General features: G+C 36.9%; 1 protein-coding gene and 1 pseudogene across 8 annotated transcripts in view; one reads left to right on the top strand and one right to left on the bottom strand.

Annotated features, from left to right (window-relative positions):
• Nucleotides 1–14470, bottom strand: part of APC (APC regulator of WNT signaling pathway) — a 124811-nt gene extending 110341 nt beyond the window's left edge. For 3 of the 8 annotated variants that reach the window (XM_036226196.1, XM_016147113.2, XM_016147123.2), the window contains exon 1: nucleotides 14110–14470. In XM_036226196.1, coding sequence (XP_036082089.1) covers nucleotides 14110–14268 — 159 coding nt within the window. In that variant the 5' untranslated portion in view covers nucleotides 14269–14470. The remainder of the gene's footprint in view (nucleotides 1–14109) is intronic. The other 5 variants (XM_016147134.2, XM_016147065.2, XM_016147140.2 and 2 more) reach the window with 3 other exon arrangements.
• LOC118607414 lies at nucleotides 8326–8444 on the top strand (annotated as a pseudogene).
• Nucleotides 14471–16185: the final 1715 nt, after the last annotated feature.

The following is a 16185-nucleotide window of genomic DNA, read 5'->3' on the forward strand; positions in this document are numbered from 1 at the left end:
CAGTGTGACAATTTTTCTAACCTGTGAGTTTATTTTCCTAACTGATGGCTAAAATCATCTTTCAGTGATGCTAATATGAAACTGATGTTTGTTAGAGAAGGCAGAGTAAAAATTCTTCTGTTAGAATAAGAAGCCATAGAAGAAATATTGTTGAAATATTCGAACAAATATCAGTCTCTGACAAAACTATGGCGAAAACAAAAAAGACAGAAGAAATTAAAATTAAAGAATGACTAGGAGAAGCTTATAATGCCTCAGGCCAAATAAAACAGAAGTGCTGAAATCAAGCTGTAATGAACATGGAAGAAAATAATAGAAGAAATACATGTTATAGTTTTGTGGCAAGGACTGCAAGACTTTGGAAAAAACAGTTAATAAGCACATATTATGCTAAATGTTAACAGTAGAATATTATCATTCATCTACGTACTTAGTCTAAAATAAGTGCTGCTTTATGGGACATAATATTGAAGTAAAAATCTTCAGAAAATTGGACATGAGAATCCAACTTGGGAGAGCACAGATATAAACAAATGATGAGACTGAATGCCAAGACCAAGTGACATCTGCATTTAAGAAGTTAAACTTTAAAAAGCAAACTTTAAGAAGTTAAACACCAGACTTACAAATTTAATTTAGGAAGTATAAAAGTGATTGCATTTATAATAAATATATGGAAAATCAAGATACATTACATTTATCAGATATTAACAGTTACTGATAAATTATCATGTTAATTATATGCCTGGTATAGTTAATGGTATCATATGGCTGAAAAGAACTTTAGGAAACTATGAAGAGAGATCTGGATTTTAGTTCAGTTTAACTTTAGGCTAGTCAAGTTACCCATTTTCCTTGGGCCTGTTTTCACATCTTAAAATGGGAAATGGGTAGGAAGGGAGGGCACAAGAGAGACCTAATGATATCTCGTCCAGTTTCAAAATTCTATCCATTCATTTTATCCTTCAGTTTTCTGAAGGGAAGTGAACACACCTAAAATAAAGAGCTGTGTAAATCTAACATAGCGGGGAAGTGAGGAACTATAATTAATAGAAATCTTCAACTTAGTATTTTCTTTTAATTGAGAGAAAAAAAAGATCAAATAAATAAATATAGGAATTCTACATTTCCTTAAAGGAGAATGGGTTTTGCATTTTGTTGATGCATCAATATAATCACAAAGTGATGGATGGCATTTCATGCTAACAGCTGTGATTAACTCAAGTCAAATGTCTTTAAAGCAAAAATACATTGGTATGTTATATTAAATTTCAACATCCTCCTACCCACAGAAGAATGTCAATTTACGTAAAGACCACTATAGTTTAGTCTGCCTAGTAGAATTTCTGTGTGTCTGACCTCCTACTTATAGATTTAATCTCAGATATTAAATGCAAATTACACATATTTTAAATAGATGTGGATAAAAAGATTAAAAAATCATTCTACCCGAGACATATCAAACAATATTAAAAATAAATTGGAAATCACAACATCCACATGACATATAGAGAGTTGTCACATTAATTATTGGAAATGAACCCCACTTCCTCTCAAAAATACTAAAGAATAGTCCCTCCTCAGATCAATGCATTATCCCTCTCTTCATATATCTCTACGTAAAAAAAAAAGTTCACATTATATTCTTTGCCCACTTGAAAGACATTTCCTACTCCAATGCACTATCCATGTATTACAAGTATTTCTGACTTCTCCAGTCAAATAAAATATCTTTGTCCCCTTCCCTTGGAGCTTTGCAAAGTAATAAGAACTAATGTGATAACACATGCTGAAGTACTAAAAGGAAACATACCTTAATGTTTTTGTTTCCTAGGAATTTCATTTGTACTATAAAAGAAGCCTTAACACAAAGGGATGACTAATGTAGAAATGTTAAGTCCTCCTTGAACAAGTTAGTCAAAGAAATATTTGGGTTTCTGCTTATAAAAATAGCAGACTAGGCAATCTAGACCAACTATCCTTCTGAAGTCAATTTTAAAAGCTAGACAAAATATTAAAATAATCTTCTTAAAAACATCAAATAACTAGTAAGGAATAAATTACCAGCTCGAATCCACCAGAAACTGAAACCCAGAAAGGTGAGCCCAGCTTATGCCTTTGTGTGTTTGCCAACAAAGAAGCAGCATTTAAGAGGATGAATTTTGTGATTTGCTGCCTGCCTTGCAGGACTGAGAGACAAAAGTCAGAGTTTGAGACCCACCAAGGGTAAGGACTACAGTAAAAACACCCTTAGCCTTGGGCTAGGACTCCAAAGAGATGCACCCTAAGAATAGTAGGAAGAAACCAGATGGCCCACAAAAGTTAAAAATTTAAAATTGGATTAAGATGGTCTCATACTCCCAAGCACTTGGCAATAGCCAATAAAAATCTTCTCTAGAGAAAAACTAACTTGATCTTATATATTATTTCTATAACAAAAACAGAATCAGACCAACAGAGACCTGAGAGTATTGGAATTATCAGACATAGACTGAAAAATAAGTATGCTTACTAAATTCAAGGGGATAACAGACAGCTTAATTTTTTTGCTTGGCACTGAAAACTATAAAAAGAGATATTGTTGATATGAAAAAGAACTGAATAAAAATCCAGTATTGAAAGATAAAATATCCTAAACTAAGAATTTATTAAATGAGTTAACAGCAGGTTAGACATAGGAGAAAAAACTTATGAACTCTGAAGACAGGTCAGACCAAACTATCCAGAATAAAAACTAGAGGAACAAAAAAAAGGAAAATTATATAAAAGGGTAGTAAAGGACGAAAACAGACAGTCTAATATACTACAGTCCTACAAGAACAGGAGAAAGAACGTGGAACAAAAGAAATATTTTAAAAAATAATGGCTAAGACACCAATCCATACATTCATGAAACCCAAAGAATCTAATGCCTAACCACAACACATAGCAGATAACAGAATATCAAAGACAAAGATAAAAATCTCAAAAGCAGTCAAAGGAAAAGGATAGATTATTTTAAAAGGAAAGAAGAGACACAAATTGCTGAGGTCTCAACAGTAATGAAATGTGTTGACATAAAGTAACTATCAACCCAGAATGTGCCAACTCATTTAAATGGCAAGAAAGGAGAGAAAAGGGAACAATTATTAGGACAGACTTAAAGTACATAATCTTTAATGGGAGATTAAATCCAACTATGTCACACAAGAGACACATCTAAAACATAATAGTACAGAAAGGTTGGACCAAAAAAAGGAAAAAAAATCATGCAAACAATAATTAAAAAGAAAGCTAGTGTTGTTATATCAATCCCAGACAAACTAAATCTTAATATAAAAAGCACTATCAGAATAAAAGGAAAACTTGATCCTAATAAGTCAATAAGATATAACTATTACACATTTCTAATAATCTACTAGCATAGCCTCAAATATATAAAGCAAAAGTTGAGAGAACTACAAGGAGAAATAATCAAATCCATAACCAAATCCACAATCATGATGGGAGATGTTAACACACCTTTCTCTGTAACTGATACAAGCAAACAAAATACCACTAATGCTACTAAAGATTTGAATTACAGGATTAACAAACATGATCTAATGAAAATACACAGAACATTGCACTCAGTAACTACAGAGAAAAAAAGACAACACTGGGCCATCCATAATGCAGATCTCAAATATTAAGGGTCTGAAGACAGACCTTTGAAGCACAGTGTTCTCTGATTACATTTTAATCTTAAAAATAAAAAACAAATTTTAAAATAACTAGAAAATCTCCATATGTTTAGAAATTGAGAAATATATTTCTAAATAATTCAAAAGTCAAAGTAGAAACCAATGAAAATTAGAAAACATTTTAAAGTGATGTATAAAAATATTATACAGCAAAATTTGAGTAATATAGTAGATAAAACACTGCTTAGAAGGAAATGCTTAGCATTAAATGCATATATTTAAAAGGAAGAAATGCTACAAAGTAGTGAACTACAAGAAGTTAGCAAAAGAATAAAAAAGTAAACCCGAAAAAAGTAGAAGGAAATTAAGAGCAGTAATAGGTGCAATAGAAAACAAGCACAAAATAAAAAGAACTGAGATCCAAAATTTGGTTCTTTTGAAAGACTACTAAATCTCTGGTGAGATTGACAAATGAAAAAGAGAAGGTACATATAGCCTATTAACAGACATGAAAGGGAATTCTTTTCCTGTAGCTCTTCCAAAAATGATAGACTATTTATTATAAATAACTTTATGCCAGTAAATTAAAAAATTTAGATAAAGACAACCTCTTAGGGGAAAAGACAGAAAACTTGATCAGGCTTAAAAATGAGAAGTTAATTTAGTAATTAAAAACAAAGAAAACTCTCAGCCCCGATGGCTTCTCTGACAGATTTAACAAACATTTAAGGAAGAAATAATTTCGATCATACGAAGTCCTTCCAGAATAGAAAATAAAGGTCAGCTCATTTTATAAGGGTAGCATAATGTTGATTTCAAATCCTGAAAAGGGCAATATATTGGCCATCTCATTCATTAACACTGATGAAAAATCATAAACAAAGTATGAACAAACTGGACTCTGCAAAATATAAAAAGGATAATATAGTACGACCAAGTTAGGTTTAACCCAAGAATCAAGTTACATTTAACAATTAAAATGAAATGTAATTCAATATATTAACACTAAAGGAGAAAATTCCTATGATAAAGTTCCCCCTCAAAGCACTAAATTCAAACTAACAAAACAAAAAACAAAACTCTTAGTAAATAAGTATAGAAGGGAACTTCTTTAATATGGTAATGGTTTTAACAAAAACAAAGCAAAATAAAAATACCTTCGGCAAACAAACTTGGGAGTGAAATGTTAAAAGCTTTGAGATAAGGAACAAGACAGGGAAATCATAAGCTCTGGGATGATGTCAGTACTCTATTTATTTTCTCTTTTTTACATTTTATTTTATTATTAGTTTTAAGTATATAGTACATTGGTTAGACATTTATAAGCGCTCTATTTCTTGACTTGGTTGATGACTTCATGTGTGTTTACAGTAACATATTAAGTTTTTCATTTTGTTTTATGTACAATCTGGAATATGTTAAAGAAATACTTGGAGATGAACAAAAGGCTGACTTAGACTATCACTCAAGCTCAGCAACTCTGTAGGTCTTAATTTTTTCCCCCATAATAATTAATTTCAAACCGATTAACATATATTGGGCCTATAAAGCACTGTACAATCTGGCAACATGTACTATGAGCCTTAAAAATGTTTGTATCCTATAATGAGGTAACTCCATTGTCTGTGAACCTAACCTAAGGAAAAGGCCAAAATAAATACGAAAAAAATCTATAATGTGCTAAGATGTTCATGGCACATGTTTTTAAAAAATGGAAAATAACTAAATACCTATAGGGAATAGTTAAAAAAAAATAATTCTTTCAATGGAATTATTAAACAGTAAATAAAAATAAGATTTACAAAAGTCTAAGAAAATGCATATAACCTAATGTTTAAAAAATTAGATATACACGTACATTTATACTATGACAAAAGTGGGGGGAAAAAAGTCCCAAGCACAGAAAAAGAAGAGAAAAAGGAGGGAGGGAGGGAGGGAAGGAAGGAAGGAGGGAAGGAGTGGCAGAAACTACAGTGGTTTTCTTTCATTGATGAGCTTACGGATGTTACCTGTACTTTTTATTGCATTTCCTGAATTTTCTTTAATGACTGTATAAAACTTTAATAATGGGGTATATTACAAGAACTGAACAAAATAATCACAAATTTAATGTATCTTAAATTTAAAAATATTACTTCAAAATGTAACTTTAAAATGTCAATTTTTATCTGAGTATGTTATTTAAGTAAATTATTTTCTAATATTTGAATTATATAAATCTATGATACACTATTTAGAATAAAGATAACTTCTAATTATATTTCATATTCAAGATGACATAACTTAAAAATTATAATTATTAGATAGCCAAAGATATATTGTTTCCAGTTTTCTTGCTAATATTTCTGTAATTCTAAACCAGTTTGCTCCTTGAGAGGTAAAGGAGAAAATGATCTATAAACAGACCTCAAGCAGTCATTTCTGTGAAAACAAAATAACTGTTAGTCTCTGAATAAAAGATTGCTATGGCTCCTCATTTCCTTGGGCAGCAATTTTTCAACCTTAGTGTTGCCAATACCCTCGTATTTTCTGACCAGTTGTCAGGTATATCTCGAGTAATTTGATATCAATAATAAAGTATGTGTTTTTAATGCTTATCATTAGAGATAATAATAAATTGAAGCAAACATAAGGTTATCCCTATATCACTTAACATAGTATGCATTCCAATATACTTTATTGAGAGGGTGAGCCTATAGGAAAGATAAATTTTACATGCTGGGAATTCCACATGTACTTATTCAGTATTTACTGAGCATCTCTCAGAGGCAAGGAATTAGAGGTACTGTGCTAACAATAGAAAGAGGTGAAAATTATTAGATCATAGGATTAAATAATAACTAACAGTTATTTTATCACTTAAGCCTTAAAATGACTAAGCAATCCTACTTTTCACTACTTGCCAGCACAAACATATTTTCCATTTCTCTGACTTTCTTTAAGAGTACTCCCAGCTTTGGCGGCTGCCATACCTCTGCTCAAGCTGTTCTCAAGCCTAAGTGTTTTTTGTTCATTACAAGCAACTGTATAATGCTCACACTATGCCAGGCACTGCGTTTGACATGAGAGTAGGAAAAACCTTTTCTATCCTCTGAAGTCCAAGTCAAATCCCATCTTTCTCATTATCCTCTCCAAACTGTGAATGCATAATAATTATTGTCCAAAGCAGTGGCTCCCAATCTTTGATACAAGAAACTATTTCTAATACCAAAACATTTCATGAATCTCATGTTTACTCCCCAAGTGATATCATTTGGTCCCATGGCCCTAAATACTACCTCTGCACTGATAAGTTCCAAATGTATCTCTCTCGCTTCACCTCTAATACAAACTGCTAATATACGTGCCTGTTTAATGTCTCTACTGAAATATTTGATAAGTCCTTCAAACAAAGCCACACCCAAAACAACTCCTGATTTAAATCTGCTTCCCACCAAACCTTTTACCTACCCTGTTCCATAGTGCTTATCTCAGCAAAATGTACCACCTTTCATCTAGTTGCTCATGTCAAAAAACTTGGAGTCATCCTTTACTTCTCTTTCCTTCACACTCCATATCTGATCCATTAATAAATTCTAATTACTCTACATTCTAAATATATCACAAATCTGACCACTTCTTTGCTCCCCACCACCTTGTCCAAGCACCACATTTCCAACCTACATTATTCAGATATTCCAAACTGGTTTTCTCGCTTCCATTCTTGCCTCATACAAACAATTCTCTACATATAGTCAGAGTAATCCTCTTAAAAAAACAAGTCAAATTGGATAGTCCATACTTAAAACTCTTCGATGGTTTCTACTGCACTCCATAATAAAAGCAAGTCTTTAAATGATCCTCAATCCCTACTTTATCTAGCCTCTGCCCACCTGCCCCTACTCCCTGTCCTGTTACCACTCTCCCCTTTACTAGCTCTGCTTTAGCCACACTAGCCTCCCTGTTGTTCTTCCAACATGTCAAGCATGCTTCCATCTTAGCAGACGCTGTTCCCTCTTCCTGAACACTTTCCCTCATACAGTTCTGTGACTTACTCTATCTCTTCATTCAGGTGTCTCAGCTCAAAGGGCTTTTCAATAAGCCTTTCCCTCACCAACCTATCTAAAGTAACATCCCCTTATTCTCCATCCCCTGAACCTACTTTACTTCAAAGCCTATTAACTTCCTGATGTATGTGTATACACATGTATGATGTTTACTGACCGAATCTCTCACTAACATTTAAGCTCAAACAGAGCACAGGCTCTGTTTTGTTTACCATTGCTGCCACATTATGTGCACTCAGAAGGCCCTCAAAAATATTTGTTAAACAAATGAATGATGATAATTACTTTCAGTTTTGTTGAGAAAAGGACAAAAATACTACTAGAATTTAGTAAGCCTTTCAAATGAATTCATACCCTATTAATCACGAGAGCATCACATACATGCTTTGGTGGTAGATGGAGAATGTACACGATTCAGGGTTCAATAACAACTACTGAAGGAACAGTCCTTCTTATATTGCTTTGCTCCTTGCCACAGACTTCCTTCATGCATCATTCATTAATTCTTTCCATAAAGTTATTTTGTACTATTAAACAAGAGAATATTCTAGACATTAAGAATACAAAGATACTTAAGACAAGGTAATGCATTAGACACATAAAAATAATACACACAGGTTTATAGCCATGCTACCCTGAACAAACCCGATCCTGTCTGATCTCGGAAGCTAAGCAAGGACGGGCCTGGTTAGTACTTGAATGGGAGACCACCTAGGAAGACCAGGTACTAAAAGGCGTAAAAAATTTAAAAAATAAGGAATTGTAAGCTGACAAGGTTCTTGCAATCTGTAAGGTCATCCAAGGGTTGTAATGCCTAAATAATAATAATAATAATAATAATAATAATATACACAGTATGACATGTAATAGAGGTATACAGGTTACAAAATTGTAGTATAACAAAGGAAGTAATAAACTTAGTGGTAGGTGTTTAGGAAGGTTTCAGCAGTGATGATACTCAACAAATACTTGCAAAATCAAATAAAAAAGATGTTCTTCATTTCACTTTCTATGTAAAATGAGAGTATTAAGTCTGGAAGTGCTGCAGTAATTTGCTACCATGACATAAGCTAGCCTAAGAATGAAACCAAAACAAGGGGAATGACAGCAGAATGAATCACAGAAAAATTGAGCTAAGTCCTTGATGATTTCATGTGAGCCACTGGATGAAGCCTTAGTTGAAGTTTAAGTACAAGATCTAATCATTCCCTTTTTTGTTTAAGCGGTTTGAGTCTGGTCTTCTGTCACCTGCAATATAAGAATACAGATGAATCACAGTGAATTCTTTCAAAAAGCAAAGCGTTTGCCTATTTCAGTGCATAGGGACACTGATGGCGTTTTTCAAGGGATGATTCTTGTTTTGTGGGCAAATATCATAGAACACTTAGTGTATCTGGCCTCTAACCACTGTCAGTAGGACCTCACATATATTTCCAAATGCCTCCTACCCTCAACGGGAACCACATATCTATTTCCTAATAGTTGTTATATGTACCCATTTCTCACAGTGGTGCCACCAGGTATACTTAAATGTACTTAATATCAACCTTAGAACTGGGATACACCACTCAAGTATCTTAATTTTACATAACAATTCAATTTTAAACAGTCATCTATGACTATCTAATTTTTGACCAAAATCTGAAGTACAGCTTATATTGACTCTTGGGATAAGCAGTACTTTAAGTCTGCTACTATTTATCTGAAAATTCTTATTTATTTAAACTTACTTTCCATACAATGTTATGGCCGTATGTCACTGACATTGTTGGTTACCGTCCCTTCAGCTATTTGCTAAACTTCTTTCTACACTGAAATGCCAGATATCAGATTTTCCTGTTCCCTTGCAACTAGGGCATGAGTGTACCAGGATAAACGTCTGATATAGGGGTTCTACGGAAGATTTACTTGCCTAATCAAGAGATGGAAGAGCAAACATCCTCTCCCATGTCTTTGGTGGCTATGTGAGAATGCGATGCATGGAGCAGAAAGAGCAATCTGCAACTGTGAGAGGACAGGCCTGAACATAAAGGTCGTCGGCACATTGAGGATAAAGATGGAAAGCACCTGGATCCTTGGCAACATCATTGTGCAACTCAACTGACTAACCATGTAATTCTCCGACTCCAGACTTCTTTTTATATGAGATATTGTTTTACATGAGATACGGTACCGGTCTATGGCCTGTTAGGAACTGGGCCACACAGGAAGAGGTAAGCGGCGGGGCGAGCAAGCAAAGCTTCATCTGTATTTGCAGCCACTCCCCAGCTCTAGTATCACCGCCTCAGCTCTACCTCAGATCATAAGGCAGTAGATTCTCATAGGCGCACTGGTCCCTGATGCCAAAAAAGGCTGAGGACCACTAGTTTAAATCACTGTTAGTTGGGTATTATATAGCCTGGGACCGAACTAATTCAAGATCTGACAACTGAAAAGGAGGAGAAGAACCAAGATGACTGCAAGATTCCAAGACTGGGTAGCTGAAAGAAAAGTGGTTGAAAAAGAGAAATCAGGAGGAAAAGGAATTCTTATACACACATGTAAAAACACTAGGTGAGGGTTGGTGGATGAAAATCAAATTGATTTAGCTGTTATGAGTTAAGCTTAAAGTAGCACATCCAAAAGATAGAAACCTACAGCAAGCAGTAGAATTGGGAAGCAGAGTTACAGAGCTGTGAATCGGCCACACAAAAACAATGATTTATATCATTAAAAAAAATAAAAAGGATATGATCACCAAGAGAACACAAAGAAAAGCATAGAGATCCTGAGGACACTGGTTATCTTCTCAGGATCCATTCTACCTCCTCCTCATTTGAGATGGAATTCGTCCATTAGCTAAGCCAAATAGAATCCCATCTCTCCTGACAATGATATTGTGACAGACTTGGCAGCATGACCTTCATTTATGCAATCAGAGTAGAGCTTAGGACTTTTGGGAAAAGTATAGAATATTCTCTCTCTCTTTGGAAGTAAATGAAGAAGGCTATAATATGAACATTGCTGACAGCCATCTTTTTACTAGGAGGAAAGACAGTCTGAGTATGAAGCCCAAACAGGAGGACAAAGTTGAGAGAATAGCAGAAAAATGGAACCACAGCCCTGATGATACATGCTGGTGAACAAACTACTCTTTAAGCCAATGCTATCTATGCACTTGCCAATTACATGAGCCAATACATTTCTTTTGTTTTTCAATCCAATTTGCAACCTAACTGATATAAGGAACAGCTGCGTTTAAGGTAAAGAACAAAACCAAGCCAGTCCAGGTATAAACTTTCGAAGGAGGAGACTTAGAAAGCACAATGCAAAAGAATCAAGAAATCAGATCATTTAATACCTATTGGGTGTATTTCACAAATGGTCTAAGGAAACCAAGGATTAGCAAGGAAAGGCCATTAGATTTGGTGATAGGAAGTTATAAGTGACTTTTAAATAGCAATTTCAGTGCTGAAATAGTAAAGGAAGTCGAAGTGCAAAGAAAAGAATAATTTATATTTATTAAAAACTACATAATGTACCAAACACTTTGACAGACATTTAACATTGTTAAACTCCTTTAATTACAATTCTGCGAGGTAAGTATAACATTCTATTTTATAGATAAAGAATAGAGTCTGAGTAGTAACTTAACCAGTCACATAACCACTGAGTGGTTTTAATAGATTTCAAACCCAGATCTATCTGGCTCAAAAGTCAACTTTCTTCCTACTATATCAAGCTACTGGGATTAAAAGAATGAGTCTTTACCCCTTTTCCTCTTTAGGAAAAAAAGTGCAGCTGCTGCCAGCATTAACATCATGCACAGGAATGCTACGTTTTCTAAGATTTGACATTTTCAGCAACAGAGAATTACTATATTTTGTATATGGAAATCCCACTACTGAAAACAGAATGCTATAAATAGAATGTCATTTGTTTCCAAAGACTATCAATATACTAGAGTGATGTGAAAGTAATAATAAAAGCAGGATTTTTTGTGGCAAACTTTGGAGATAAGGTTAGGACTACAATCCACAAGTTATTTCGGGGTAAATGCTGCAGCCACAAGCGCCGCTGGCGAGTATTCTCGAGACAAATGGGAAATGAGTTAAAGAACACAGGAGCACATTAGGCTCAAGACTCAGACTGGCTTCCTTGAGTTGTGCTGCACACGGCACTGTATTTGGCAGCCCCAGTATAAGCATGTATGTAGGCTAGAGAGGGAGAGATTGAAGGGTAATAATGAACAGTTTTAGAGATATAAAGATGGGGAGGACTGATTGAGAACACATCTGAAAGGGTTGCTCTTGAAAAAAAAGGAAAGATATGAGCAAATAAGGAAACGATACTGAGATGGAAGAGATGGAAGTGGAGGGAGTACACCTCAGACAGTTGAGATTTCTCTCAGTAAAGGAAGAGATCGAGTTATCTGCTACAGGAACCTTTAGGAAATGAGACAAAAAAGAACACCATCAACATTAAAGACTCAGGAGAGCAGAGCACAAATTGCTATGAAAACTAATATCCTTACATAACTGTCTTTTACATCTTCGGGATTTCAGGGGTCAGATCAAACTGACAAAGCTAGTGATGAGGCTAACTCAGGACTGGGGACTAGAAAGGTAAATCTACATAAAGTAGATCTTCCCTCGGTTACATAGGGAAGCAAATGAAATTAGCTGGAGAATAATGGGTTGGATGAACAGTCAGGTTCAAAACGAGAGAGTGAGAGGGAAAGTAGACTCTTTAGGAGTGGAAGAGTGAGATTTTTAAGGAGGGTTTGAGTGCTTCAAATTATTTTGCAAGAGGCAATGAGCCATTGATTGGGGCTCAGCAGTCCTACTCTCTTCAGTCAAAAACACAGAATTGAGAGACAACCAGCTCTAAAAACATGCAGTTCTTGGCTGTTGAATAGTGAAGCTAGCAACAAATGAAAGAACCAGCCCATACCGAAAACAAACAAAAATATCTCCCCTTCTTTAAAACTGAACAATTCTATCTCCAAATTTAAGAAATTCATTAAGAGATCATAATATCTAAGAAAAAGAAACAAACATATTATGTGTCATGAGACAGAATGAAAAGTAAACAAATCTGTCAGGCCAATTATAACATTATAACTCACATGTAAAAGATTTTTAGGATAGAATTCCAACAGGGCAAGAATAGTTTGTGTTTTAGTAACTTTGGAGAGCATCTAGCAAAATTTAAACAAAATGATATTGCTCAATTTAATGTCAATAAAAAGGGTCCACGTATTTGTGATCTCAAAGGACAAGCTACCATTTATAATCCCATTTTTACAATCTGGGGGCTCTTGACACATTATTCAACTACAGGAAAACATGGGAGAATCAGCTATGGCAACTTTGTCCACTACTACCACTTATAAACTCTGGCACAGTACCATTACACCATTAATTCTGATTCCCCCTTATCCCAGTAAAAATGGAGGAAGAAATGAGACTGGCACAGCCTAAATTTTATGGAAAATATCAAGTACCTACCATAAGGACTGTTTGTTAAGTAGCAGCAATAATGGTGAATCCAAGAAACTGGAATTTTGAGTTTAAAAATCTCTTCTCCATTTTAGTCCTTTCTAAATAAAACAAAGGGCTGTACAATAAGGGATTCTAAAGCTTCATTGGGTAATTTAAAGCTAATAATTAATAAAAGAATAAATCATTTATCTTTTCTTGTGCCATTAAATATCTCACATTCATAGGGACTTTTTAAAAACGAACGTCTCAATTCTTTCACTAGATAATAGAAAACTTACCCCGCCCCCCGCGCCTCAAAAGTTTACAGTCTAAAGATTTACTATAGTCAGAAAGAGATCAAATTAGACGAACAATCTTTTGCCATCAAAGGTACCATTCCTCTACTCTGCAAAAGTTCGACGGGCCAAGGAGTCAAACGCTCCCAAACCATCCCGGTGCCCTGGGGACTTGATTCCCTCATTCAGGTGAACAAAACTGAATAGCTTCTGGATAACCAGCCTTTTCTTTGTAATTCTATATGTCAGGCTATTGGGTAATCTTCCAGACAGTTGAAGAAACTTTTAAAGGAAAAGAGGGTCGAAACGAGGAAGATGGGGAGGCAACTAAATAGGAGGGGCGGACGACCCACCCACCAAACGCGAAGGAGACCACTTGTAGGGGTGACATTTCGCTTCGTCAAGAGCCAAGAAGGGTGCGGAGGGCGGCCGGCGTCACGACCCCCACTCACTGTGTGAGAACGAGGAACCAGCAAAGCCAGGGGCCAACTGGAGGCCTGAAACAGGGTGCGGGGCGGGGAGGGGGGTGGGACGTGGAGACAAGAGAGCCGCAGAGTCGGGCCGAACAGCGGCGTGCAGCGGCGGGGCAAAGCCAAGAAGACTTGCCGGGGGAGGAGACGCGAATGTCTGCAGCCTCACTCACCTGCCAGACGCTCGCCCCGCAGCCAGAAGCACGGGCGCCGCCCGGGAGCTTCCTCTCATGCGGGATAATGCAGCCTTTGCCGCTCCAGGACCCGAGGGCAGAGAGTGGTACAGAAGCGGGCAAAGCGGCTACCGGACCCAAGCCCAAGGAGGAGTACATAGGGGGCACCCGGGAAGGCAACCCCGTCTTCACCTTTTTCACCAGTACCCAACAACGCTTCCCGGGGACAGCATCGCGCCAACCTCGGCCCGCTGCTCCCGGGCCTTCGCCCGCAGCTCCCCCCAGCAGCGGCCGGGTTTCCGGCGGCAACACCCCGCCCCCTCGCTACTTGGCCTCCGCCATCTTGTTGGAGGCGGGAAGAATACAGCGCGCATGCGTGCCTGCTCGGCGTCCCGCAGCCCTGCGAAGAGGGCCTAATGCGCAGCCGTGTTGACCGCTGCACTTCGGCCACGGGCTTCCGCTTCGCCCTCCTGCGGCTTGTGCGACTGCTACTTGCGAAGCGGAGCCTCGGAGTTGCCAGACCGCTAACCCCTTCCTGAGCTGTGCTGCGGCCTAATTAATAGACCCTTCAGCGCAACCCACAGTCAGTCATTCTGCTAACATCTTTCTAATGCCTACTACATGCCAGTTCACCAGCTAGGCGCTGATGATGGGAGAGTTAATAAAGCTTGGTTCCAGCTCTAAAGGAGTTTCTAATCTAATGAAGACGGAGATGAACGAATAATTCCCTAAATTATTGTTTGTAGCTGTGCACCGTCCCCTCCTCCAGCCCCACAATTTTAATTCAAAACATACTCTTTTTTGGGAAGTCCTCCCTGTTTGTCTCACACAGTCTGATCAGTCCTTTGCCCTGAATTACCTCTAGCTTAATTTCAACATTAACTCAAATAATACTTGAGTTTCCATTATATATTAGATACTGTTCTAGGCTCTAGGTTTCTTGTAGTAAAATATAAACTCATGAGACTTACATTCTAGTTGGGAAGAAAATACAATTAAAAGCAAAAATGAATCAGCAAAATAACGTTTGATAGTGTTAAGGGATGGAAAGAGAGCAAACCACAGGGTCCAGGAGTCATGAGACGATATGGGGTAGAGCCTTCCAGACAGAGGGAACAGCAAAAGAAGAGGCCAGAGGTGGGAATGAGACCAGCACACAAGAGGGACAGGAAATAGGTGGCATGGACAGTTGGAGGAGATGAGGTCAGAGGGAAACAAGAGTCAAATAAGGTAGGACTCCAAGGCCATGGCAAGAATTGCATTTTATTCCAAGCAGCCCCTCTAATCTGCTGAGAGTGCCGCAACAATTCCTCTTCAAACACCTCTAACTCCTGATTGCCTCACCGTTTTGTACATACTGATTCCACTGTCTCAAAGATCCTTACTCTTGTTCTACACATGTCTAGCCTGCCATCTTTCAGGTTTCAGTTTAAACTGCACCTCAGAAGAAATAGTCTTCCTAACCTAAGTCTCCCTCCTGCCCTCCCATTAGTCTCCATCATTGCACCTGATCATTTCTTTCATCACACTCAACATTTTTTTAAGTTACATATTTACTGTTTCTTCACTGTCTCCTCACTACACTGTGAACTCTATGAGGGAGGGAAGATGTTTTCACTACCAATGAATACTGCAAGCCCAGCACCATGCCTGGCATGGGTGGTCACTCAATAAATGTCTGAATTATTGAGACATTTATTGGTTTGTCAGCACTTAAGCAGTCAGTAGAATGCTACATTGTTTTTTACTTGTTCATTTTTAAAATTAAAAGCTAGTTGTTTTCTATTAATATGTCTCCTCAACTAGATTATAAATAGGAACTCTGGAAAGGGGGGGGGGAGCGGTGGGAATCGGATGGAGAAGAATAGGTGATGTTGGGGCAGTGGCCAGAAATTGTGTTGCAGGACTGGGAGAAGAAAGGCTTCAATTTAATGGAGGACCTATTATATATGCCGGGCTTGATCTCCATCACAGCCCTGCTAGGTAGTTATCCTCATTTTTATATATAGAAAAAAAATCACACATTAAAAGATAGTACTGACCCTATAGCCCATGCTCTTCCCATCTAGAGAAGTT

The sequence above is a fragment of the Rousettus aegyptiacus genome, unplaced genomic scaffold (genome assembly GCF_014176215.1).
Source record: "Rousettus aegyptiacus isolate mRouAeg1 unplaced genomic scaffold, mRouAeg1.p scaffold_m13_p_8, whole genome shotgun sequence".
Taxonomy (NCBI): Eukaryota; Metazoa; Chordata; class Mammalia; order Chiroptera; family Pteropodidae; genus Rousettus; species Rousettus aegyptiacus.